Source organism: Pyrus communis, chromosome 2 (assembly GCF_963583255.1).
Source record: "Pyrus communis chromosome 2, drPyrComm1.1, whole genome shotgun sequence".
In the NCBI taxonomy this organism is placed as follows: Eukaryota; Viridiplantae; Streptophyta; class Magnoliopsida; order Rosales; family Rosaceae; genus Pyrus; species Pyrus communis.
In genome coordinates this window covers 13,366,015-13,393,015 of record NC_084804.1, presented here as the reverse complement: position 1 = coordinate 13,393,015, position 27,001 = coordinate 13,366,015, and the positions used below count along the sequence as shown (strand labels likewise).

Below are 27,001 nucleotides of genomic sequence, written 5' to 3'. Positions count from 1 at the left end.
GGTTAATGCTAGTTTTTTTGTTTTTGTTTTTTTTTTTTTTTTTAAATACATCAATATTTTTCTATTAAGAAGGAAAGTTCAGTTAAATCACACAACGACAATCTAATTTCATATCAAATTCGTCATCCACGAGATTTAAACTTAAAATCTCTCACTTCCAAATGAAGAAGAATACCATTAAACAAACTAGAACTTCATTTCCATAATCCACGCAAAGAAAAATGCAAATCCATTAAACTTCTTTGTGCCAATACCAAGTAGTCCTACAAAATAAGAGAAAAATAGGAATTTACTCCTTAATGACATAAATGGAAGTCAAGGGGCGATGATGCGATGCCGTCCCCTTATGCCTTGCTGTCTACGATCATGGGTTCGGCGTCTTTATCCGCTGCTTTCTGCAAAAGCCAAAAAAATGAACCACCAATCAAAACCAAACGATAAAAACCCAGAACGCATGAGAAAACACCAGTCGATGACCGGAAGGATGCTTACATTGTTATCGGGAGAGTCCGACTTGGTCAATTTGGCAAACATGTTGCCATAGAACTTGGCCTCCTTTTTATTGTATTCTTTCATCTTCTCCTTCAATGTCTTGTGCTCCAGCTTCACATCCCTGTTTTGACAAAAAAACGAGTGTTAACATTTTCACTTCCCTACAAAACTGTGCGAGTGGAAACAAGGATCCAGATAAGAAGCACATACCTGTTGTTAGGGTCTATTTCAAGAGCTTTCTTGATGTCAAGCTCAGCTAAATCCAAATCTGCAAGCTGAATATATGCCTGAGCCCTTCTGTACAGAGCCTTCACATTTCTGCCCTCGAGTTCCAACACCTGTGTACAATTAGATGTTCGGTTAAATAAAAGTCGACAATAAAAAGGGACCTCTCAAGCATTTCTTAGTTCTAAAGTGCAGACCTTGGAACACAATTTTTCAGCCTGTTTATATTCTTTCAGCTTCAGCTTGCAAGCTGCATCGTTAAGATTGCAGGCAACCTTCAACGCCTTGGCTTGTTTTTTCACTTCTTCACTGAAGCTAGAGTCATAGTCGATGTACTTCACAGCCTGCATTGAAGAAGCTACACTTCAGTAAGCATAAAAGCAAAGGCCAAACCATCGGGTTTCACGAGTCCATATGTTCGTCATCCTACCTTCTCGTATCTCTTGGAAGCTCTTACATATTTACCCGCCTTAAACAAAGCATTCCCTTCTTCCTTCTTCTTACCAGCAGCTTCAATTTTTTCCTCAGTATTCATGTCCCACGATTCCTTATCCTGAAGGGTCGAAAAGAATTAAAAATTTGTTTGAAAACAAAACACACAATCTCACTAATTTGATACCAACGGGATACATGATGCAATGTAAACTAAACGGCATTATTGACACACCTTCTCAAAAGATGCAAGCTCAACCTCATAGTTGACAGTTGAGTTAGGAGGTACCACAGCCAACTCCTGCTGGGACTCCAACGAGCCAAATGCATACTCTGGTGCAATAGTCAGGAGTGCTACCTCACCCTTCTTCATTGTCAGTACAGCTCTATCAAGCCCGTCAATCACTTGCTCTGTCCAATACAAGCAATGGCTCAGCACCACTGAAGGCCAAAAACACAAAGAAACGTAAACAAAAGCGCAAGTATTATTACCTTCATCTGTTTTAAACTCAAACAGGTCTTCTCCTTCAGCATGACCTTTCTTCAAAAATTCCTTCCCATCTTGCAGCTTCCCAATCAATTTCACTGCCAGTCACAAAATCAAATAATAATTAATAACATCCAAATGTGCTAAAGATTTCACAGTACTCATCCCATATTAATGAACAAACACTTACATTTAACAACAGCCCCTTCATTTGGACGCTCATACCCCTCCCCTTCTTTCAGGATCTTCTTAATAACCTTCTTGTCATCTGTCACTTCGGATACAGTTCTCCATGATACCAACTCTAAAGTGATATGCAGAGTTGTATTTGGAGGAACTGCACCCTCGGAACCAGATGCAGGTTTGCCTTGATCCCCAAATCCATCTGCAACCACACACAAGTAGAAATACATATTTAATTATTGTTATTTTCAAATTTCAAATAAAATTAGACTGGTGGCTCAAGGCAGCTTACATTGTGGTTTAACCGTTAACAATACCTTCTCCCCCTTCTTCATTGTTTTAACAGCCTTTGAAATTGCAGGACAGAAGTAACCTAATTACATTAATTAGAAGATTACCAGTCAGTTAAAAACCAAAATTCTCTACAAAATTAATGAACTGATATATGACAAGCGAAAGGATACCGTCTTTGACAGTGAATTCCACATCTTGAGATTTTGCAACAAGTGTTTTATCTTCAAGCTGCACCTCAAAATTAACTGCATAACAAACAGGGAGGGAAGGAAGTTAACAGACAAAGGCGACAGTGCACAAGCAAACAATAACACACGTCGAAGAGAAACTTTTACCTATAACTTCGTCGAGGTCTTTTGGGTTCTCCCATTTTTCTCCCTCTTTCAAGATCTTCTTGATTACACCACCATCCTTGGATATGTCATTGACACTGGTCCACGATAGCAATTCAACGTCGAATTGCAATGTGGCACTGGGAGGGATAGTTGGTGGCGATCCAGACTCTCCATAAGCCAACGCAGGAGGAATGGTGAAAAGGGCACTCTCACCTTTCTTCATTGTTCTAATGCCTTCATCCCATCCTTTAATCACTTGCCCTGCACAACCACATCACAAAACTCGCTAAGTGAGAGAGCACTCGCCCGGAAGAAAAATTTAACTACTAAAATTCCCAGTTCAGTAGCACAACAACTAATCTTAACAAGGAACATCATATTCGATATCAATGCAACTACACCAAACACAGTTCCATCTTTTTTAACACATTAAAAAAGAGACAAACTTAACATACGACGGGGATGGCACTGTGTCAGTATCTCAAGCCAATCACGCAATGTCATGTGCTTAGCTTAGGATCCCGCCACAGTCATACTTACAAAAATTGCATCGATACACACTAACAAAGAAATTTAAATACAAAATCAGTGTATTTGTGCAAAACTAGCCTACCAACTAATCCAAATCAACCAGAAACTTAATCAAGTTCATTAATTTGATCAGATTGAAGCTGAAAAAGGAACAAAAAGCCCTCACCTTGTCCGAGAGTGAACTTGAACGGAGTCCCACTGTCGCGGCTCGAATCGAACTGAGTCCCGTCCAGCAATGTCCCGGTATAATGAACTAAACCCACAAACACCGCAAACAAATAATCAATCCTAATCCAGAACCAATCCCAAAAAATCAAAAATTTCCAAACAAAAAAATGAAAAATAAAAGAGATTAAAGCGCGAACCTTCAACTTCGTCGCCATTATTGGGGGTGTCCCAGCCTTCACCTTCCTTGAGTAGCTTCTTCTTCAAGCCCTGGTGGCCGATCTCCTTCTCCTCGCCGACCTTCAGGACCGGCCCCTCGTCGGGGAGATCGAAGTCCTCGTTCATCTCCTCCACCCCGGGCATATCGAAGTCCTCGTCCATTTTTCTCGAGAGCACGAGATGAAAAATTCAACCGATTCGAAAGCGTAGTTCGAGATTCTGAGATTGAAGAAAATTGGCGAAGAGTGAGAGTGAGGAAGACGAGACTTTTATGGTGTTATTTTTTGGAGTTCTAGAGGCTTCTACAAGGCTTTTGGGCTGCAGAGCGAGGTTTGTGACATGATTTGGTGCTTTGTCGATTTGATGTTAATCGTGCTCCGGGGTTTAACCGACGGCTCAGATTAATGATTCAGCAGAGACAACGTGTCCTTCCATTTATAGAACTTGGTACTTGGTAGGCCCGAATTGTTTCGGTTTGGCTCTGTTCGCTTTCATACGGGTTTGATGTCATTTCACAAGTGGATAAAATTTTTATAAAAAATGAATGAGAAAATAAGACAAGTGTAGCAATAAATTAATGAGAGTACTAGTAATTTTTTCATTTCTCTTCATATCACGTGCACTTCATTAGTACTCAAATTTAAAATTAATTATATTAAAATTCTAATCATTTTTTTTTTCCTTTTTAAAGAGAATAAAAATTTAGTTTGTAACTTAAAAAAAAGTAATTAAATTTTAAATTTTCTGTGCTAGGGCAATATACTTGCCATGAGTAGATTGCTAGCACTATCCAAGATCTATTTAACTTCGGTATTGAGATATTTTCAGTTTGAATTGCATATACGAGTTTATGTTTAGAAGAAGAAGAAGAAGAAGAAGAGAAAAAAGAAAAGAAAAAAAGGTGTTTTATTAATTTGGTACATAAAAAACACATAAATTCAAAGTATCTTATAAAATCCCTTGGAGTTAATCATATCCAAACCTTCTGCACGTCGTTTTCTTTGCAACGTTTGTGTTTTTGCCTTTTGATGACGGATTAGGATCTTCTCCTGAGCTTAGAAGGATGAGTAAACCATACTTGGCTATTCCATGATAAGTATAAACTCCTACTTAAAATTCTTAGTGTTTTAATCATAGAGTTTTGTGCTTATGATCAAAATCGTTCATACTATAAATCACACTGTAAAGATCATCTCTGAAAAAAATAAATTAAAATTAAGATCTTTTACTAATTCTTTTGTAGTAAATACAAAGACAGTTTGTAATGTTTTTACCAATTCCGTTCATTTGTTTTTAAACAGTTTGATGACTAAAAATGAGCTTAGTTTTAATTGTTTTTTTTTTTTTTTTTTTTTTTTGCAGAGCAATCTTTATATAATGATTTATAATATGAACAGTTCTGATTATAAACACGAAGCTCTATAAATTGACAACGAACAATTTTGAAATTTTTTGAGTACGAGTTTGTACTCATCTTTGAGTAGCCAAATATTATTCAGGTTGAGCCTCCTGAGAAACTCATCAGATCGTTGAAATTTGATCCAACGGCTACAATTATTATAACTTTAAAAGGGGCCCCTTGTTTGTAGCTATTAGATCAAATTTCAACGGTCTGATGAGTTTGCTCAGAAGGCTCAGTCTCCTAAGCTCAGCAGAGGATCCTGATCCTTTCAGGACATGCAAGGGCTCAATGACTAAGCAGAAGTAGTGTGTTTTTACGTGTAGTACAAATTCTGTAGTTTTAATGACCAGTAGTAATGTTCTAAAAATCGGCCTAGGCACTAGATGGTGAAGGCCTATCCCGATTTTAGGCAAATCATTTCAAAAATTCAGTCTGGAGCTAGCGGCCGCCTAAGTAGTCCTAGGCGGCGCTTATGGAAATGATGTATCTAATTTGCAAATGATGGATTTACTACAAGTTCATCCAATAATGAAACGAATTGGAGCACTTTTTAGGGGATACATACAAAGGAAAGAAATAAACTAGATACAACAAGGTTAAATAATTTAGTCTATGTCCAATCCAATGCAAGGATCATGATTCATCGTTCAATCGAGTATCGTTCAATAATTTAGTGTATTTTTCTACTTCTATTTTTGCATTTTATCATTTTTTTATTTATTATCTATACAAGTATAGTTTTTTTTAGGTGTAAATAGATACTTATTTACAAAATATATAATAAATTTACATAAATCTGCCTAGATGTTATGACCCTACTCGCCGCCCAACTAACGCTTAGTAATTTTTAAAACCTTAGTACTTAATAGCACTATTTACTATGTTCCGGTTCTTGAAAATCTGTTGATGGTGTTACTATCCGCACACACGTTTTGCTTTATTCGGAAGGAAAGCCTCCCCACCGAAATAGGCCAGAGGCTTTAGGTATAAATGCACCCCAAATCTATGAGGACAAACTTGATATTTCATCTATGTGAAAATTGGGCGTGGCTTCAATGTTATAAGTATTTTAACAGTAAGATTTGATTTTTACAATTATTCAGATTTTCTACTTTTAATCGTTCAATCATTCATTTTTTGTATCATTCAATGATACGGATTATTAAAGAAAAATCTGTGATGATACAAAAAATCTATCGAGAAAATTAAAAAGCAAATCAAGAATAATTGCGCTCGTTAGCATGAAATCGTATTGGTCAAACTTGAATGCTTTTCAGTTGTGCAAAGATTTGAACCGTACTGTTTGAGTTTACAACTCATTCAACATTCATAAAAACTCGTTTGCAAGTTGTAACAATAATATAAACTCTTCTGTTTCCGCTGTTTGCACTTTCTAAAACACTCTGCAAATGAAGAAAATCGCTGTTTGAATAAAATTTAAAGGACAAAATCTCGTCTTAATTAATTCGAACTCTCCATGATGAACTGAATCATATCTCGTCTTAATTAATCCGAACTCTTCATTACATGCAGCATACCCATCACAGATCAAAGTAGCTCTTTGGACGACAAATTTAAAACATTCCCAGATTTATTTAAAATTTGACAGGAATCGAAGCTATTAAGATCACACTGCGAACATATTATCATACTGAAGTACATTCAGTAGAGTATAGAATTCCGTCATAGAAAACACATAGTTACTGTACTGTCGGAAGCAGATTAAAGAGTATGTACAAGCTGAAAAACCAGTAAACTCTCATAGCCAGTGGAAACCACTATCAAATGTGAAATTGGTTACTTAGGCATAGGCTTAGGTATATGGCTTTAAATAGTACACAACATACCTTTCATAACTTGACCAGTCCCGAGCTCAAAAGATATTGGATCGCCCCTTTCAAAACTAGAATCGAATACAGTTCCATCAGTGGTTTCACCTGCGAAGGTCGAAGACAAAAACTTATAGTCATTTCAGTCTCATAAGGCCTTCAAGGGTGTAACCAGATGCCTATTTGGTTTCGCTTCGGGTGGATTATGAGCTCCCTTCTAACCATGACATATCAAAAGACGTATAAGATCAGGAGTAACAAATACATATATACATGGACAGCATAAGTCACATATATGTAAGAATATATATTTATTTGTTATTTTTCTAAAAATGGGTCAACTAGTGGCAAGTCACGATTATCCAATTATTCCAGGAGACGGGAAGACTCACAGAGGCATTTCAGCCTCCCTCTGGCCACAAGTTTAGCTTCCACACCAGCAGCAGGTTTTGAATCCGAAATCTCCAGTTCTTAATTTTAAAGAAGCCTCGTAATATGTAGGAATATATTTAAGAAACGATGAAATAACAATTGATTTATCGGGTTTCTTGGGCAACGCTTACATTAAAACCGGGTATGACTCTCATTTCCAAAGTTCATGAACAGTATTACAAGATTTTCAGTTCAAGTAATAACAAATAAACAAAGAATATGCTTTGTTTGGCAATCAAATTTATTTACGATGTGCTTATCTGATTTTGCAAGAATATAAGCTTGAGTTCAATTTGTTTTCATTTAATTTATTCAATTCAACAGCAAATAAAAAAACCATTTAGAATTTATGCGTTTAATTTATTTATGATATGCTTATCTGATTTTGCAAGAATACCTACGACTCCTCTTCACTTGTAAGTGAGAGATCTTAGGTTAGTTAAAAACGAATTTGAATCACATTATTGTTAACACGTTTTCTCTCCTTTAGTGTAAATGATATCGTTTGTTTAAAAAAAAAAAAAAAAAAAAAAACAAAACAAAACAAAAAGGAACGCGTGAGAAGCTATAAATGGTATGCAAAAACCGTCTCCCCAGTAATATGGCAGTGATATATGAAAGAAAAAAAACTCGCCGAAGCTTGCACGAACATTAACAATTTTAACTGTATCATGACATGACAAGTGAAGCCACTATTTTTTGGTCAATGTGAAGCCACAGACAATCGACGCTGATTACAAAGTTAAAAAAGTACACTAGAATGTAGTGTAGTAAAGATACAAAGGAAAATAAGGTTTTGGCTCCACTGGGTTGTGGATACAAGAAATTTCTTGAAGAAAACTAAGAACGGAATCATTCCCCACCTACAGTTCTTCATCTTCAGCTTTTGAATTTTTTCCCAGAATTTCCACCAGCTCGGTCTCGAATATCAGTGTTGCACCACCTACAACGTTCAAATAACAACCTCACTCATTTGATATTCTAATAAATTAGTACTTCTACACCATATGTTTCACGTTAAACGAGGTCTGGACACGCGAGGATGGAATAATTTATTACCTGGGATGGTTGGTGGAGAACCTTGCTCCCCATAACCTAGTTTTGCAGGTATCTTCAACTTACGCTTCTCACCTACGCACGTTCCCAACAATCCTTGGTCCCATCCTGCAAAGAAGAAATCCTTTATTATGTTGACATTCAATTGCGAAGGTAATATACTACTAAGTTTTCAGTAACAATATATATGCCCACCTCTGGAGATCTTAACCAAAGTATTAAGAGTGAAGAACTATATGCATGGTTCTAGTAAAAGGCTACCATGCCATTACATGCAGCATACCCATCACACTTGATCTTTTCCAAAAGTGCATGGCAACATAGATCTTTGGACGACATACTTAAGATTGTCAACGTGGATGGAAACAAAATGCAATGAGGACAATCTAGTAAGCATTCTTTACAAATCCAGCATTGGTTAAAAATTGAAAGGAATCCAAGCTATTAAGACCACGAGTTGAACAAGTATAATACAAAAGTACACTCAGTGAAATTTAGAAAATAGTCTTAATAAACCCATCATTATTAGACGAAGCAGGTTAGAATATTGACAAGCTGAAAAAAAACCATTAAACTCTTATAGCCAGTAGAAACAACTAGTGAATGTAAAGTATCTGAAATTGGTTACTTATGCATAGACTTAGATATGTAGAATGATCAAATGCTTCCTATACGAACAATTGTCAAGCTATGGGTTTGCCTATAACCTGCTATGCATTCCAGCAAAAGGTATTTTTACAAGAGTAAGAAAACTACATTAGAATATGGACACGAATTAAATAGCAAACCCCAAACCTTTTATAACTTGACCAGTGCCAAGCTCAAAAGAGATTGGATCGCCTCTTTCAAAACTAGAATCAAATACAGTTCCATCAGTGAGTTTCCCCTGCAAAGGTCAGAGACAAAAAACTATTAGTCTTTTCAGTCTTCACTATAGGATGAGACATTGGCTCAAAAATCAAACTTACAGTAAGACAACTACATGAATGCAGGTAGAGTTTAGATATTGAACGAAAAAGATTGCAAGCAATTAAGAAGAAGCTTCTGATGAGCTGAAACTGGTTATTAGTTTCTCTCAAATTCCTACATCTTATTGAAGGAGCTTTTTGGGCCTAATAAGCTCACCACATAGGGGCGGGATAGGGGGGATCTGACTGATAGAATAGACTAGCAAAAAATACGAAACCAATACCACAACGTACATTAACATCAGTCTCCACCAGATGCTATTAGTTTCACTTCAGCTGGAGTATGAGCTCTCTTATCACCAGGACATATAAAAAGACGTACAAGACCAGGAGTAACGAATATATAAGCAGCATAATTTACATAAGAAAAGATCCAAGAAATGATTAAATAACAATTGCTTGGTCAGGTTGCTAAAACAACGCTTCCAGTGTCATTAAAACCAGATATTACTCTCATTTTCAGCTCAAGTAATAATGTGGCGATCTAAAAGAATATGAATGCAAAGCTTGAACTTTGTTAAGAAAAACAAAACGTATGCTATGTTTGTAATCACATTTGTTAACAAAATGCTAATCTGTATAAGAAAGTATTTACACGCATATACCATCACACTATCATGACATCCATCGTACATATCACTGTCAACTGTTCCATAGATTCTACTTACCCGATAGTGTACCCTGACCGTATCACCTTTACGAGCCTTAAGTTCACAAGTTTCCGGCTTATACTGCAAAATAAAAGCAAGTTCCAAGTATCAATAATCAATAAAGGTGAATGAAGGATGAGCTCCAAGCCTCCAACCAATTCTAGCAAACCCTCTTCATCCAAGGTTCCATACATGAGCAGGGAACAACAAAGAAATAACAACAATTTCTGAAAAAATCAAACCCAAGAGTCAGCCAAATCAAAAGCACTTCATAGCATAATGATAGGAACAACCAACCCTTTAAAGAAAATGGCCCAAATCCAAAAAGCAAGCTGATCAACGAAAATAACGGGGCGCAAAAATTAACCTAAAGGTCTTAAACGAAATATACTATTCAAAAAGATCATAACTTGCACATGTGAGTTAGGCCATTTGGCCGCGCAAATCTTCGTAAATTGGAGTAGTTTAGAATACCGCTTTGTAAAGCAAAGATCATAATTCAATGAATCATAAAGTAAGAAACTTTAAACTCAACCAAGCAGTAGCCCCACACACAAATCACTGCAAATCAATCAGCTCCAGCAAATCATCCACAATTTCGACATAAACATCGTTTCGGATTACAAATTGGACTTGGAAAACAGAAAAATGAAACACAAAACGAAAAGGGTAACTTACCTTGACGCCAATCTGTAACTCTTTGACCTCCTTGTCCGCAAAAACTAGATTCAGAAACCAAAAAAGTAAACAAGTTAGCAAATGGAAATTGAAATTTTTGTCCAAACGAAATCGGAAATTTATATGATTCGGTGAAAGATTTGAGACCTACCGGAGCTGGAGAGGGACAGGAAGAAGAAGAGGATGGCGACGGCCCTCATTGCAGCAGCAGCGGTGCTAATTTTTTGCGATCTCTCTCGCGCAGTCTGAGTGTGTCCGAGTGCTTTTTCGGTGGGTCTCGGGTTTTAAACGGGTCTCAAATCCAGGATTTCTATTGGTTATCAATACGTCGATATAATTCTTTTTTGCTTACGTGGCAGTCGATTTGCACTTTGCTTTGCAACCCATTTTCTTTTTACTATTATTTTCAAGAGAAAAAGGTGTTAGCTCCCCTCTTCTTTCATGGGTTTTGCCGTTTTGGAATTGGGGCTACCACCATTTTTGAAGATTAATCAACCAATTAAAGCATTTCCAATGAAATTGGCAGCAACTTTAATTGTTGACATATCGGTTAGAGCTTCTTTCTACCTTCAAATTTGAATTGGATGACATTCCACTTAATATTTGATTTTCTTTGTAGATCAAATTAATCCCTTTGGTTGTCATTGACATGCTATTAACAATAACAAAGGTACATGAACTCTTGGAACTCCAATCATTTCAACAGAACTTCATTTGAACTTGCGTGTCTTTTAATGTCCCCAAACCTCAGAAGAGATTCCACCATACAACCAATAGTATAGACAGGGCCAATCTTGAGATTTTGAAGATCTTGTGCGAGGCTCAAATGGAGGCCCTTGCATGGTCTAAAATATTGGTTTCTCTTTTTTCCTTTATATTTTTTATTGTTTATAAATTGATATAACGAAAAAGAAAATAAATAAAAATGAAGCATGGTGTGATGGCTATATACCAATATGCATCCCCTATGTTTTTTGGTTTGAAACTATTTGTTTTTTAATACAAAAAGCTATGTACCTATCATATCACTATACAAATATTGAAATTAGAACCATTCTTACTCGTCCAAAGTTCATATTTTAATTTTTGAAATTCGCATTTTAAATTAATTAAACCAAATTAACCTAATGGTGATCGGTGGGAGGGGGTTACTTTAGGGATATCAGGAAAGTTGCACTATAATTTTCTTTTTGGAAGACTAAATGGATTTCAAATAGAATGAAAATTAAATAATCCTTAAATAGTGACCAAAAAATAAATAATTAAAGATTATATCTTCAAACTTTTAAGAATTTTAATTTATTATGATATTCCTAATTATAAATTTATCAGAAAAAGTTATCTTTTGTAATGAAAGAAATTATCTACATATATTTAAAACAAGAAAAAAAAGTAAAAAATAAAAAAATGGTGTAGCTAAAATGTGCCAGAAATGCCAAAATAAAAAAAGTGCCAGAACGAGCAATCAGGGATTCGAACCCGCTCACACGTAAATGGAAGAACCAGCACCTGCCGACTACGCTACACTACTTTACCGATATTTTTCACGTTTCTTGTATATGTAGAAATTATTGGAAAATGTAAAGATATGTTCAAATTATCCTTTCATCACCATTTTGTGGAAAATCGTTAAGTATGAATATGTTAGACACTTGAAACACGAGTGTTACGTATTTTATTATTAAAAATTGTGATAAGTTGATAAAGGTTTACATGTTTTGACACTACATCATTGTTAACTCATCCAGTCATACAGGAAAACAGATATAAACTTACAAGCATCCTCTTCCGGGATAAATTTATGACCAACAAATTCTTCAAGTCATGCAATATAACCCGCAAATCGCGGTAGCATCAATCTGAAAGCATGGCAAGATGGAAATACTAACAGACGACTGCAAGATCACTTCCTCCGAAAAAGAATTCACTCAGTTCCAACTTCTTGAAATTTGACATGTTTACCATGCACCTCCAGCATACATGTAAACTCTGCTATCCTCCAAATTACACTTCGACTCCAATGTATCCTTGAAAGGCATAAATTAACGTTCTGAGCGATCCCGACTCATCCTCATTAGAACATACATGCTATACATCTTCAAGCCGATAGTGGCATGGTTGGTCGCATTAGTACATCCAATCAGCATCGACCATATAAGATATTGTATCTCATATATGAATCCAACAAAGGAAAAGGCATATACGTCTTGAGCTGAACTCAGAGCACAAGAATTGAACTACTCCCCATTTACAAAATGCAAAGCATTTAACAAAGTCTTGTAAGTCCTTTCATTCATCATACTATCCTTCCTCCGCAAATCCTCTAGTAGATCAAATGCCTCGACGCCCTTCCCATCCCGGCACAATCCTTCCAATAACGTCTTGTAAGTTAACAAATCAGGAGACATGGCATTCCTCAACATATCAAGCACGACCTCAATTGCATCATCATACTTGCGTCCCATAGCGAGACTGCAAATCACAATCATGTATGTACTACTGCTAGGCACCAACCCTTTTCCTCTCATTTCCTTGTAAAACCCTAAACCCTGAGCTACCCTCCCCTTCTCACACAATACTTTAGCAATGTAACCATAAGTATAGGCGTTCGGCTCACATCCGTACAACCCCATTTCGCGAAATACCTGCATTGCATCATCAACCTGCAAACACTTCGAATACGCCTTTATGATCATATTCAACACAAAAGTATCCGGAATCACACCGCAAGCCTTCATCTGCTTCGACAAAGACCGCACGGCGCGCAAGTAGACATAGCAAACATGCATATTATTAAACCTCCTAAGCAAAGAGTTGAGCAGCAATGCATAAGTTTCCAGATTCGGTTTGCAATTCTCGGAATTCAACATTTTCTTATAAACATCAAAAGCACGATTGAAAAGCAGCTTTCTCCCGCAGCAAAATCGAATCATGGAATTGTAAAGGGGCACGCTAATTTCACAGGCGCCGGCGATTACCTCTTCCACCAGGGTTTCGGCGTGGCGGTAGCGTCTGCCGTCGAGCAAGATTCTGATCATGGTGAGGTAGGTGGCGTGGTTGTGCTTGTAGTTCCGCTGCTGGGAGGTCCACCGGAAAATGTCGAGGGCGAGATCCGGGTCCGATTGGGCTTTCAGTGCTTCGTTCACTTCGGGTGGCCCGAACCCGGGTTTGAGCTTCTGAACCCATGTCTCGAATTGTTTTTCTAGCGGGGTTCGGGTTCGGAGCAGGTTTGTTGGGATAAGGTTTTCGGTGGGTGAGGAGGAAAAGAGGCGGTGGTTGAGATAGAGTGACGGGAAGGAGGACGGAAAAGACGGGTGGCCGTGAACGTGGCGATAGGGGATACGTGGGAGTGGAGGAGAGGGAGCATTGGGGTTTCTGATAGTGGCGGTGAGGCCGGTGAGAAGGCGGCGTAAAGTCACCGTCATTGTTCTACAGCGAGGGAGGGAGAGTGTAACGGCGGGGAGTATTCAGTGAGGTGGGAAACAGGGACCAGCTACTGGGTTGGAAAGAGTGCTGTTGGCTGGTCCAATATAATTGGAGGAGTATTGGGCTGAGTCGAATTGGACTTAGGGTCAAATTGTTGACTTGGAGTTGAACCGGGCCGGTCGGTTGTAACCCGAGGTCCGAAGGGCTTGGCCCTATAGGGTCGAGGCGGCTTAATCGGTTAACTTGGAGTCAGAATATCCACTAGCCTAATGTCGAGAAATATTTCCGTTCTCAATATTGAAAGAACTTATAGGTCCGATTATACATTAATTTTGTATTATTAGCCCGTTTAATAATTCTTGAGTTAAATTTTTTTTTTTTCATATATTACTGCCAGTTTTAATTATTGTGGTAATTCTCTTAAAGAAATATATTATGAGCTTAAAGATGAGGACAAAACCGAAAGGGTTGTTCAATAAAAAAGTAGTCTTCATGCCATATTGGAGACCACATAATCGATTGGATTGTGACGTGTTTAACGAGAAGATAGACTTCAAGCTGGTGATGGGATTTTCACATGATGGTGTCCAGATTATGAGGGGATAAAATCTCAGTCGCATGGTGGACTTCTACAACTCGGCAAAATTGGACATCAAGGGATTTATTCCTATAAATACAAGAGGATTGACAACATAGAGAAGGTCTGCAACTTAATGCACAAATCAACGTTCTATGCGAAAACTCTCAAACTTTTGAGAAAAACATAAAGAGCTCACTGACCCCTAACCCAAATTCAATCTGGTTAGATAGGTTTGGGTTGGCATCCAACGGATGGTGATTGTCTAGTTAGACGGGTTTTCCAGAAATAACCAGTAAATGCAACTGTCTAGTTAGACGACGTTAGAGTTGTAGAATTAGTTTGGCTTAGGAGTTTTGGTTGTTTGGTTAGATAGGAAGTCTCCCAAGTTCGATTGATTATTTATTTCAAGTCTTTGTCGACGAAAGAGTCAAACGAGGACACTTTATCAACTTTCTCAGTGAAGTGAGGTGTTACCCAGTTATATCAGTGTTCAGCGCACAGGCAACCAAATCATTATTGAATTCACAGTAATAGGCATAACCTTGTCTTCAGATTATAGAACCCAAAGCCGAGAGTGTTCCTTCATTGCCTGAAGTTTCTCTATTCAAGAGTCAATAACGTGTAGTACCACACCACCACACTCAGACATATTCACCAAACTGAGCTCGTTAGTGAATTGGCAAGTCCACGTCAACAAACAAGTCATTGAAGGACGTAGTTAACTTCTAATTGCTTCGATCTAAGTGCTACATAGGCTATAAAAATTTTAGGACCAACAAGCTCAGATTGTTTTGTCTTATTAATCAAATAAATTTGGACTGGGAGTGTTTAGGGGCAGCATTTAGGTGTTCTTAAAGTTACCTTACTAGACCAGTTAGGTTGGACAATGGTCGATGATATGCCCTAAAAATATGCCTCTAGTATGGAAATATTTTTTCTTATTACAACTTTATATTAAGTGTGTTGGAAATTTAAGCTAAGTCATGTAATAAATCAACATTTATAGAAGTAAAAATCTTTCACTTACAACTTGTATAAAAAGAAGAGAGTTTTAACGAAAAACTCACGGTATTGTTCACTTTAACGAAAAACCACATTTTTACACTAAAAAGTTAATGCTGATACTATTCACTTTACCTTTTATTTTGTTCTTATTATTCAAACCCAAAATTTTCAAACCATTCTCATTAATTTTCCATAAAAAAAAATGCTACTAAATCTGCATACCTAAACTTATAACATAAAATTAGATATTTGACTACTATAGTACATTAGGTTACAAATCCAATGCCCAGTATTCGCGTACGGGTAACATGTTCCGCATTCCCAACGCCTTGACCCACTTTTCTCGCCAAGGCTAGCGGTCTTTTCCAAAGCAATAATCTTTGATTATTTTATGTGTGTTTACTAGTCCATTCGAACCCTAAAAATTAAATAGTAATTGGACATTGGTGACCTAAACGTGGACTCGGGGGCATTCTTTTGGGTCATTGGGAAAATATAAATAGAAAAATAACAAGAGTTAACAAAGGTTCAATAATATTTTTCTTTACTTGTAAGTGAGAAGTTTTAGGTTTGATTTTCGTTAAATGCAAGTTTGAGCTACATTATTATTAATCCATTATGAGGTTAAGTTCAATTTCATTCCTTTTAGTATAGATAATATTATTTGTTTAAGAAAAAAAGTTTTTTTTTTGGGTCCAAAACACATTAAAATGGAACGCATTGATGGACTTGGGTTCGCTTTTCTTAATTCGCTATGTCAATTATTCTATTTCAACACTCAAAATTTATACACTTGCAAATTCTTAAATAGAAATGTGTCTTATATCATATAGGAGACTCACATAATTAGATTGTATGTCAAAAAATGTTTAAGTTTCTTGTGTTACTTTGTTTCCATTGGCTAGCTATCTTGAATTTTTTAGATATAAAAGGAAAAAAACTTGGGGTGTAATTGGAAATTTATCTATTTTTCTATCTCTAAATAACAGAATACGAAAATAATTTTACTAGCGATACGCAAACATTAGGTAGGACTATGTAGAACCGGACAAGACTGAAATATAACAACACTATGTTTTTATAGATGGGGAACAACTTTCGTAGGCAGGGACACTCCTCTTGCCTGGCGCTCTCTCACTCTCACAAACACATGATCTTGATTAATTAACTCATTTCTTGTAATTTGCCTTACATAAATTTTTCTTCATAGGCAGATGCTGGAAATTTACCTACGTGCAACATGAAGGCCTCTGTGCTGGAAGTTTATGAAGCTGCCGACACTAAACGACTAATTGTACTTTTCGTCGGTATCTAATTAGACCCTTTCCTCCACCTTCGTGGAAACCAAGCAGACAAGCAAAAGCCTCATTAACTTTATATTAAACCCCTGAAACGGTAAGACAGACAGGCCCCACTGTTTCCTTCTCTCTGCTCTAAATATCTCAACTTTTCTTGCCCAGTATACTAACAGAGACGGATTGTCTACTTTTCTATTTCCATACTTTTCTTATGTTATTTTGTTTATATGATCACGGTTAAACGACGTTAATATTTTATATTTTTATTACTTTTTATTTTATTATTTTTATTAAAAAAATTAATATAAAAAATTAATTTTGATTTAATCGTAATCATACACCACAGAAAAGAATAGAGACAGAATGAAAATGAAAAGGCGGTCAATCCACCTCCGTCGGTAACTCCAACCATCTGATCTGATATTCCGTCTCCGTACTCTCTCTTTGCCTTTTCCCTCTTTCCTTTTCTCTTTTTTCAATAAAGTTATATTCCCAATCCTCTCTCACTCCTCGAAAACGCTGCAACATCTGATTGCCCTTTAATACAATGGCCAATAGCAGCAGCAGCAGCTCAGTGCTCCAGTTCCTTAATTTTATATCTGATTTTTCCTCAAATGTCCAATCTTTGAGCTCCAAAACTCACACATACAGAAAGTTTCTCTCTTTTTACTCTAGCAGCTCAAAACCTACAAAAATGGAGCTGGGTCTTCTTCCCGTGCTCATCCTCTGCCTCTCAGCTTCCATTTCCAGTAAGTTTCTTCCTGTAAATCTCAAAAATGGTGACATGGGTTTTGTTCATTGGTGTTTTTCTCTAACCCCGTTTGATTTTTTCAGGTGCGGAGCTCGCCGCCAAGGTGGGTGTGAACTACGGCCAGCTGGGCAACAACCTCCCATCTCCGTCGCAGTCGGTGAAGCTCATCCAATCCCTCAATGCGAAGCGCGTCAAGCTCTACGACGCTAACCCCAAAATCCTCACCGCCCTTCGCAACACTGACCTCCAGGTCTCCATCATGGTCCCCAACGAGCTCATCAACAACATCTCCTCCAATCAAACTCTCGCCGATCAATGGGTCCACACCAACGTCGTACCCTTCTACCCGGAGACCCTGATTCGGTACCTCCTCGTCGGAAACGAAATCCTCAGCCAACCCGATAAGCAAATCTGGTTCAATCTCGTACCCGCAATGCGGAAAATCAAAGCTGCTCTGAAGACCCACCGGATTACAAAGGTGAAAGTCGGAACCCCATTGGCTATTGACGTCCTCGAATCGTCGTTTCCGCCTTCGAACGGCACGTTTCGGTCCGATATTTCGGGTTCGGTCATCCAACCCATGTTGAAATTCATCAACAAAACCAAGTCTTTCTTCTTCGTCGACGTGTACCCGTATTTCTCCTGGTCCTCCGACCCGACCCACATCGATTTGGGCTACGCTCTCTTGGAATCCAAGAACATTACGGTCACCGACCCGGCTTCCGGCTTAACCTACCACAATCTCTTCGACCAAATGGTGGACGCTTTGATTTTCGCGATGAAAAGACTCGGGTACCCTGATACCCGCATTTGGATAGCCGAAACTGGTTGGCCCAGCGGCGGCGACTATGACCAGATTGGCGCTAACATCCGCAACGCCGCCACTTACAACCGAAACGTAGTAAAAAAATTCAACGCGAAACCACTGCTGGGGACGCCGGCCCGACCTGGTGCAGTGCTCCCGAGCTTCGTCTTTGCTCTATTCAACGAGAACACCAAACCGGGTCCCAGCACGGAGCGGAATTTCGGCTTTCTATACCCAAACGGGTCGAATGTGTACCCGATTGACTTAAGCGGGAAGACGCCCGATTCGGAGTACGCGCCGTTGCCGGTGGCGACGAATAACGAGCCGTATAAGGGGCCGATTTGGTGCATGGTGGCGAAGGGAGCCAATCAGAGCGCGGTGGCGTCGGCCCTATCGTACGCCTGCTCGCAGGGGAATAAAACTTGTGACCCGATTCAACCCGGAGGGAAGTGCTTTAAACCGGATTCGTTGGCTTGGCACGCGAGCTATGCGTTTAGCGCGTATTGGGCTCAGTTTAGGAAGGCTGGTGGGAGTTGTTACTTTGGCGGGCTCGCTACTCAAACCATCAAGGATCCAAGTAAGCATAAATTTTCTCTTTCTTCTAGTGATACGCTACTCCGATTTAAATTACGGAAAAGAGAATTCGAACTTGTATGCATAGAGGATGTGAGTGGTCAATTAACTGCATTGTACCAATCAACCGGCCACTCACATCTCGGAAAATGCATCATACGTTGTAAAAAAGAAAAAAAAAAAAAAAAAAAAACCTCTGTTTATTAATTATTCCTAGTTGTATGCAAATTTTAGGGCATATTGTTCAAACAAGTCCTTTCAAGTGCAATTGTGTTATGCTTCTTATGCGTATTCTCCTTCTCTGTTTCAGGTTATGGATCCTGCAAGTTCCCCGGTGCCAAACTATGAGCGACGACGGATACAATGGCAGCATGACGGTCTCTTTTCCGTGAATAAGCTGAAATTTTTTTTCTTGGGACAGTTGTTTTGGGTTCCCCCTTCATTCTTGTGATCTAATCTACTTAAGATTTAGATGATTTATAGAGCGTATCATTTAGTTCTTCTCAAAGGAGTGACCTTTTAGTTAGTAGTACAAGTTTTAGATCAAAAAATTGTCACTCACCCAAGTGAGCCACATTTGGATTCTTTTCCATCCAAATGCTATATTTCTGTTCCTACTGTGACCGTTCTTCTTCTTTTTCCTTGTACTTTCCCTTGGCTTTCTTAGTATTATTGCAATATTTATATTGGCTATGGAGATTTCTCTCCATTTTTTACACTTTTTGTTTGCGCTCATTTGCGCATGGTTCTAGTGCTTGTCATTCAATGTTCTGAGCGAGCGAGACCCCCATTGTAAAGGAGAATCTGCGCTGTAACTCAGATATATTTCGTTTGTGTTTACAAAACTACAATATCGCCTTATTCGCATGACTAGTGTTTTAGAGACAAGATAGAATTGTAGTGACAACACATTGTCTCTGTTGCAACCGAGTCTCATCATAGTTTTGTGGGATAATACTCTTATTCTATATACCCATAATCCAATTATATATTAACACATGTTTTACTGTGTTAAACAATAACGAATGTGTTTTTTTGCTTTTTGTTTTTGAACTTTAAAAAACAAGTAACACGTGTCATCTTTTGATTCGGCCAAATAAAAAAGTGAGTACTACTTGACCTAAATATTATGCAATTCTACACTAATATTCCAAATTCAATAAGCACCGCTATACGCAAAAATTAAAGCACATAACGTGCATTATCTGTATTACAACGTGAAAAACTAAAAACACATGTCAAAATGCGTTGTTTGATTTGAGACAGACGCTATCAGTGTTGCGTGCTCGGTCTTTATACATGTTTCTTCCCAACATGATAGCACATCATGAATGCTCACCGAAAGTGTTTCTGCTGCTGCATTTAGTGGACTTCAATTATGTTATTTGCCATTTCAAATCCAATGTTCATTTGACTGTTATTTGGATTATCACATTGGAATTCATTCAAAGATGACGTAACATTATGATTACCACATGATCATCGCTTAATACATTTTGATTAGCATTGACCTTTAGATAATTAAATTAAAAAAAAAGGTAAACAATCTAGGGGTGGAAACTTGTTTTCCTTTTTGGAGGCTCTGTTGAATGCCTTCCCTACTTGGGCTAAATCCTTTTTCCTTGTCTTGCTGGGCCTTTAAGTACACAAAATAGTTTCACAGACTCCAGCTTTCATAAACGAATTCTGGAGAATAAGTCGCAACAAGACTATAAGAGAGATTCTGCCCTAATATCAAAATCGGATAATATTATCCCGACAACATCCGTGATTATGTTTGTTTAAAAAATTTAAAACCCTGTTAGCAAAAAATCGAATCGATAGCTAGATTGTCACTCTAAATACGAATTCGTAAGATAAACCTATATTAAACGTCATGTTTCTCTATTGAAAATTGGATCAATTCTTGATATCATCATAATACGTGTCTCCTATTAGCCAAATTCCGTATAATAAGTCGCAGTAAGAGAGATTGTGCCTTAATATTAAAATCGGCTATATTACCCCGACAACTTCCGTGATTATGTTTGTACTAAGAAATTTTGGTATCTAATATGTACACGTTGGAAGGTGATTCACAAATCTAAACCCTATTAGCCAAAAATCGAATCAATGGCTGGAAAGTTCACATTAAATACAAATTCGTAAGATAAACCCATACGGAATTTTATCCTTTAGTCATAGATGTCCGTGCTTATACTACATTATAGGAAGTAGAATACTTTTTCTTTCAGTTTTCAATAGGGAAGTGTTATTGACACTCCAAAAATTTCATTCTACACTCCTCACTAGTGTATTTTTCTTTCCTATTATAGAAAGTTTGGAGCGTATAATGAGATTTTTGGAGTGCTAATAACAATTCCCTTTCAATAAGGTTTTTTATACAATACACATAATACACCCAAAGGATTTCTCACCAAGAAAGACCCTTATTGTCGTTATAAAAAAGAAACGAAGTACGTGAGAGTTGCTACAAAAATATGCAAATGTTTTCCCACAATCTTCATCCATCTAAATCACTTCCTTTATCGTCATTAACCCTTGTGATTATGCACTAATCCTGACCATGGCGACACCGAAGAATTATTGAGCAACCTCGGTTATAGGGGTTTATGGGTTTGCGTGGACCTTCGGTTTCATGGTAACAACCTGGATGTGGCCCGCCTGGTCTTCTGCATCGGTCGAGGACTCCGGGGTCAATGCGGTTCCTTTCACCTTTGACTTCGGAGTTTAGCACCACCATGCTAACGAGGAGCAAGCAGAGGATGAATGGTTTCATGTTTGAAATGCCCTTGAGTATTAATTGTAAATGTATCTCTAATAGTTTGTATTTGTACGTTCACTCTTGGCAGAAGACTGTCAATTTATATGAGTTTTCGCCATGGTTGAGTTAGAAACAATGGGTTTTAACAGATATTTGTGTTTGTTTCTATGGTTTCAGTTGTTGATCTTGAGAGGTATATGCAGCAGTTACATAACAGACTACTATATAAAGGCCATGGGTTACATGTCAATGGTTGAGCACTTATCTCTGTGTCAACGATATGGTGGAAGCATAGAATGCATGGCAATTACACGTAAAATCTCAATTCCAAACAAAAAAAATTCTCAATTCAAGGACGATTACAATATCGGGAAATATTTTTTTATAAATGAAAGTGCTTTTAGAAAAAAATATTTTGGCTTGTTACAGAAAGTACTTCAAGTGTTTTTCAAGGATTCACTTGCATTTTTACTAAGAATTGGTTCCAAAAACATTTTCACCAAAATCACATTCAGCCATTTTAAAAGCATTTCCAAACAAACCCTAAATTTGTAATAGGATTTTTCGAACCAAACAAACTCAAGTGTGATGTCGTTATAGAATATTGTAACTGAAATAGAAAAAGTAAAAGGAAAGAAAATTGTTGTTAGCACTCTAAAAATCTCATTCTACACTCTTCATAAGTGTATTTTTCTTTTTATAAGTGTATTTTTCTTTCTAAAGATCAATTAATTGTGTGACACACCCCGACCGAGATCAGGGCGTGCTGGCCGTCACACGAAGGTGACGTAACCATGTGCACGTGCGGAAGCTAATAGAGTAGTAATATAAAAGTACGAATAATTAAAAACTAGCATAAGTGAGATACAAATTCAGAGCAAGACTATAACAGTCCAAAAGAAAAGTTGCGACATAAGTACACCCGAAGGTGACCATACGCTGGTGAGTATCTGTCAGAAAAGCCGGAAGAACCCTCTAGGAGACCACCGAAACTACTAAGCAACTAGAACCTGGAGGGGCGCAAAAACAAAAGCGTGAGTGGGCAAAAACAAAGCTCTTTGAAAACCATTAGCAAAAACATTCTAACCCCTCGCCGTAAAACCTGTATACTTCCCAGAAAATAACATATATACGTATGTATACATATGCCAAACATGCTCAAGGGTATATCAATCCTGCTCAAGATATGCCATGTCAAAGCCTCATAATGAAATGCAAGTGCTCAGGTATAAATCACATCAATAGCATAACATCTGGCAGCCGGAGTCACCTAACGTGACCTGTACGGTTGCATATAGAGCTCAAATCTCAACTCAATAACTGAACCTGCCCACGAGTCGGAACCACCTAAAGTGGTCTGTACGACAGGCCTGGGTGTAATACATATATTCGCTATAGTGCTACGATCACGTGAAGACTGTGCGAATAATCGCGGGTCACCTACGAGTCGGAACCACCTAATGTGGTCTGTACGACCGGACTGTGCACCTAACTTGGATCCAAGCTGAGCGTGTGGTGCGAGAGGTGAACATCACGTGAAGGACTGTGCCCTACTCTGGGCGGGAGCACTAACACCGGGGGTGCAGGTTATGAGCTCTCTAAGCATCTCAAACTACTACTGAATATAAACATGCATACCACTTACCTGGCACTTACCTGTGCGTCCACGGCACCCAATACGCATATATAAATGTATGCCACTACTAATGCATGTGATGATGCAAAAACAATAATAATATGGTGCATGGCATAACATAAATAACCCTTTTTTAATCAATTTCTGGGAATATAAATGTATATAGGTATATACGGAAAAACAAAAGCCCACTCACTGATAAGTGGAAGGGTCGTAGCCCTCCTGCCTCGAGTGCGAACGCTCGTCCTCGGGGTACGTGTCACCTATATGCGAAATAACTATAAAAACGTTAACTTTAAAGCACATAACCAACTTCTCGTAATAACTTCTCATACATTGCTCAAAATGGACAAATGAATATACCAACGTGCTCTACACAACCTTAGGATCCCAACCATATTTTTAGAAAAATTTTCCTCCGCCGCACGCGCCCCACGCGCCGGCCAAGGCACGGCCACACGCGCCGGCCACGCGTAGGCACGTGCGGCGCACACTGACGGCGTCAACTGACGCCGTGAGGAATATTCCGTTAGTTCTAACGGATTCCGTCAACGGCGTCAGGAATATTCCATCAGATTTGACGGAATATTCCGTCTCCTTCTCCGGCGAGCCTCCGGCGCCGTCGCCGGCGCCGGAAAACTGGGAAAATTTCAAACTGAGTTTTCTCACTCGTTTCTCAACCATTTTTCATGATTCAAACGCCAAAATGAAGCTTAGGACTAGTAGAATCACGATATACCACATTTAAAGGCTAAAAACCACGGGATCATACCTGTCTCCAAACTCGAAAATCGGCCAACTTCGAACCAAGCTATTCCGACGTCCAAATTTGTCCAACGAAGCACTCTGAGGCTCCTTGGGACCTCACTAAGACATCTACGAGCTTCAAAATTCCAAAAACATGCTAGATTAAGGTTTGCATGAACATTACACAAATCGGAGCTCGTGAAATCGACGTGAAAACGTCGGAGTTCTTACCTGAAAATGGTACGATCGTGCTCTTCTCAGCCTCACGAGTTCAATGGTGTAGTTGGTTCCCTCGATCTACCAAGGTTTGGGTGAGTTGTGTGTTGTCCGTACGTTTATGGTGAATGGGAAGGGAGAGAGAGAGACACGGGACAGAGACAGGAGCAAGGGATAGAGAGACAGAGAAAATGACAGTGTTTGTGTGTGTGGCCCAACACTTGCCACACCACACAAAACCACCAAACGACAAAACGAAACGAACTAGGGGTAGAAAAGTCATTTCACTAGTACGTTTTAAAAATCCCGGGACAGGATGTCACATTGTGTATGTTCATCGTATATCGTGTAGTTAATTTTTATTAGGTACTATTTATATTCAATTTTAAATTTTAAATTTAAATAACTTTTAACCGCACGATGTACGATGAACGAACACGATTGATTGATTCTCTGGATCCCCACAAAGATGATCTGGAGAGGATCCTATTCCTCTGCATAAGACGTGTCTCCTTCTTCATGTTTAATCATCGAAGGGACTGTCATAGTGGCATCCGGTGCTAATGAAATAAAGGCATGTGTAAGTTATTTTTGTCTAAATGTCTTTGTTTTATTGGCTCGTGATGTCACGTGACGGTAAACCCATGATATGTAAGCTGTTGTCCAATAACGTATGTGACAAATGTGAAGAAAACCAAGAAAATGGTTATATTTAATCTTAGGTTAATTTTTATTTTATCAAATCAAATGATACATTTTATATTTAAATATTTCCACCATGTGCAAAAAAACCATCTTATTTAAGATGACAATTTTTGTATATAAACGAAAAGATGACAATGTAATTTCTGAAAGAAAGAATAAAAAGTTTTAAGGGCATGACAATTTCTTATTTCCAATGAATTCATGAAATCTGATGATGGTGGTTCGTGGAATCAACTTCAAACTATATAACTTTCAAGGCTTCATGTCACCATAAAATTGGACCTTCTGGAGAGAGTGGTCTTCCTACATTCGGTCCACCTGTATCAAAGATCCTACGTCAAAATGCATGGCAATGTTTTCCACATATAGGCTCCCTTACTAAAATTTCATTATGTTTGCATAGCTAGCACTAAGATAGAACATAATTAACCTCTCTTATGGCCATGGCGACACTGAAGCATTGTTGAGCAACCACGGGTATAGGGCCTAGAGGGTTTAGGAAGAGTAGGACAACCAGGATGCCACCCTCCTGGTCTTCTACAGGGGTCGGCAGCTTCGATTTCGATGAATTTTTTCCTAGCTTCCACTCCTTTTTTCATCACCACCATGCTGACAAGGAGCAAGCAGAAGATTATTGACTTCATGTTTGAAAAGCCCTTAGTTGTGTTTCTGTATTGGCATAAGACACTGGCCATATATGAACTTTGTCTAGGGTTTTATTTGCTCTTGACCTTGAGAGGTAAGGTAGCAGTTACATAATAGGAGTTACATGTGGAAAGAAGTGAAAACATGAGGATTAAGTTTCAAATTTTAACTTTAATAGTTGAGTAATTATCTCCACAGAAACTGTAAGAAGAAAACATGAGGTTTAAGTTCCAAGTTTTAATTAGGATCTCTATGCATGCACTGCATTATGCTCTTCACCTTGAGATGTAACGTAGCAGTTACAAAATAGTAAATACATGTGGAAAGAAGTGAAAGTGTAACAGGGGGTTTGTGTAGGCAGTGTATTCGAGTTATAAAAATTGCTCTATATCTTACAACTATAATGCCTTTTAGGTCATTTTTGTTGTTATTATTAGAGATCAACATTCTACATACTTTTTAAAAAAAAAAAACATACTACATATTACATATATAACGAAGTTTTTTTTTTTTTGAAAAGAAGAAAGTAGGGATAAACAACATTGCAGTAGCCAACTTAGATGAACACACAAAATAAGGATAAACATTTCTTGATTAGGTGCAATTGACAAAAAACAACAATTTAAAATATGATTAAATGGTTTGGCCAATGTCAAGGGTATGATGGTGTTATAAAATCGAGTAACAAAAATTCACGTTAAATATAAATTCATACATGAAATTATCGTCGATCTCTATGGAATGTTAGGCTTCAGTCATGGATGTCCATACTAGTATATAACAAATGTTAGGCTTCAGTCATGGATGTCCATGTTTATACTACATTATAGGCAGTAGAATACTTTACTTTTTTTTTCCTCAATTTTCAATAACGTTTGTTATACAATACACATAATAGTATTACACCCCAAGGGTTTTCTCACCAAGTAAGACCCTTATTCTCGTTATATAATAGAAACAAAGTACGTAATAGTTGTTAAACTCACCATTCTCTCATTTAGTGTAGATAAAAACGTTTCCTTCAAAAAAAGAAAAAAAAAAAAAAAAAAAAAACCTAATAGTTGCTACATAAATTTGTAAAATAATGTTTCCCCACAATCTTCATCCACCTAAATCAGCTTCTTTATCGTCAATTAACCCTTGTGATTATGACCCTAATCATGACCACCGCGACGCCAAAAAATCTTTGAGCAACCGCGGTTATAGGGGTTCACAGGCTGGGGAGGACTTTTGGCGTTACCATTAGGCCATCTCCAACCGAAGGGTCCAAGTGCCGAAAATAGTCCGAAAATCATCTCCAACCAAGGGTTAGGCCAGAGGACTCGTGGGCCCAACGGAATCTCAAAGGGCCAAAGGGTCAAAGGGCTGGCCATAATTTTTTTTTTTGTCGGATTTCCTGTCGGTTATATCCGACAGGAATCCTTAAACAAAATTTTGAATCCAACGGCTAGCTAACATCAAATAGCCGTTAA

The 27,001-nt window shown here is 38.0% G+C and overlaps 4 protein-coding genes across 4 annotated transcripts; 1 reads left to right on the top strand and 3 right to left on the bottom strand.

Moving 5' to 3' along the window:
- Positions 1-177: 177 nt before the first annotated feature.
- Positions 178-3,668, bottom strand: LOC137725473 (peptidyl-prolyl cis-trans isomerase FKBP62-like). The gene is made up of 13 exons (XM_068464165.1): positions 3,345-3,668; positions 3,146-3,232; positions 2,449-2,709; positions 2,284-2,358; positions 2,112-2,192; positions 1,827-2,021; positions 1,642-1,734; positions 1,385-1,560; positions 1,148-1,270; positions 915-1,061; positions 703-830; positions 493-613; positions 178-395 (listed from the first exon to the last, which is right to left on the bottom strand). The coding sequence occupies exons 1-13, from the start codon at positions 3,523-3,525 to the stop codon at positions 345-347; spliced, it is 1,719 nt and encodes a 572-aa protein (XP_068320266.1). The 5' UTR covers positions 3,526-3,668; the 3' UTR covers positions 178-344.
- A 3,979-nt stretch (positions 3,669-7,647) lies between these two features.
- Positions 7,648-10,665, bottom strand: LOC137725371 (peptidyl-prolyl cis-trans isomerase FKBP15-2-like). The gene is made up of 6 exons (XM_068464032.1): positions 10,530-10,665; positions 10,379-10,422; positions 9,719-9,781; positions 8,878-8,968; positions 8,086-8,190; positions 7,648-7,969 (listed from the first exon to the last, which is right to left on the bottom strand). Exons 1-6 carry the CDS (start codon positions 10,576-10,578, stop codon positions 7,890-7,892), a joined length of 432 nt encoding a protein of 143 aa, XP_068320133.1. The 5' UTR covers positions 10,579-10,665; the 3' UTR covers positions 7,648-7,889.
- A 1,526-nt stretch (positions 10,666-12,191) lies between these two features.
- LOC137726807 (pentatricopeptide repeat-containing protein At3g25210, mitochondrial-like) lies at positions 12,192-13,889 on the bottom strand. Its single transcript, XM_068465769.1, has one exon. It carries the CDS (start codon positions 13,801-13,803, stop codon positions 12,616-12,618), a length of 1,188 nt encoding a protein of 395 aa, XP_068321870.1. The 5' UTR covers positions 13,804-13,889; the 3' UTR covers positions 12,192-12,615.
- A 3,248-nt stretch (positions 13,890-17,137) lies between these two features.
- Positions 17,138-19,548, top strand: LOC137725788 (probable glucan endo-1,3-beta-glucosidase A6). Its single transcript, XM_068464575.1, has 3 exons — positions 17,138-17,436; positions 17,522-18,820; positions 19,127-19,548. Exons 1-3 carry the CDS (start codon positions 17,235-17,237, stop codon positions 19,162-19,164), a joined length of 1,539 nt encoding a protein of 512 aa, XP_068320676.1. The 5' UTR covers positions 17,138-17,234; the 3' UTR covers positions 19,165-19,548.
- Positions 19,549-27,001: the final 7,453 nt, after the last annotated feature.

Coding starts and splice junctions, on each gene's coding strand:
- LOC137725473 (XM_068464165.1), bottom strand. CDS start 3,525: ATGGACGAGGACTTCGATATGCCCGGGGTGGAGGAGATGAACGAGGAC. Junction 2,193..2,283: donor GGAATTCACTGTCAAAGACG/GTATCCTTTCGC, acceptor TAATGTAATTAG/GTTACTTCTGTCCTGCAATT. Junction 1,735..1,826: donor TGAAGGGGCTGTTGTTAAAT/GTAAGTGTTTGT, acceptor TGTGACTGGCAG/TGAAATTGATTGGGAAGCTG.
- LOC137725371 (XM_068464032.1), bottom strand. CDS start 10,578: ATGAGGGCCGTCGCCATCCTCTTCTTCTTCCTGTCCCTCTCCAGCTCC. Junction 9,782..10,378: donor AGTTACAGATTGGCGTCAAG/GTAAGTTACCCT, acceptor TTTATTTTGCAG/TATAAGCCGGAAACTTGTGA. Junction 7,970..8,085: donor TTCTCCACCAACCATCCCAG/GTAATAAATTAT, acceptor TGAACGTTGTAG/GTGGTGCAACACTGATATTC.
- LOC137726807 (XM_068465769.1), bottom strand. CDS start 13,803: ATGACGGTGACTTTACGCCGCCTTCTCACCGGCCTCACCGCCACTATC.
- LOC137725788 (XM_068464575.1), top strand. CDS start 17,235: ATGGCCAATAGCAGCAGCAGCAGCTCAGTGCTCCAGTTCCTTAATTTT. Junction 17,437..17,521: donor CCTCTCAGCTTCCATTTCCA/GTAAGTTTCTTC, acceptor TGATTTTTTCAG/GTGCGGAGCTCGCCGCCAAG. Junction 18,821..19,126: donor TCAAACCATCAAGGATCCAA/GTAAGCATAAAT, acceptor TCTCTGTTTCAG/GTTATGGATCCTGCAAGTTC.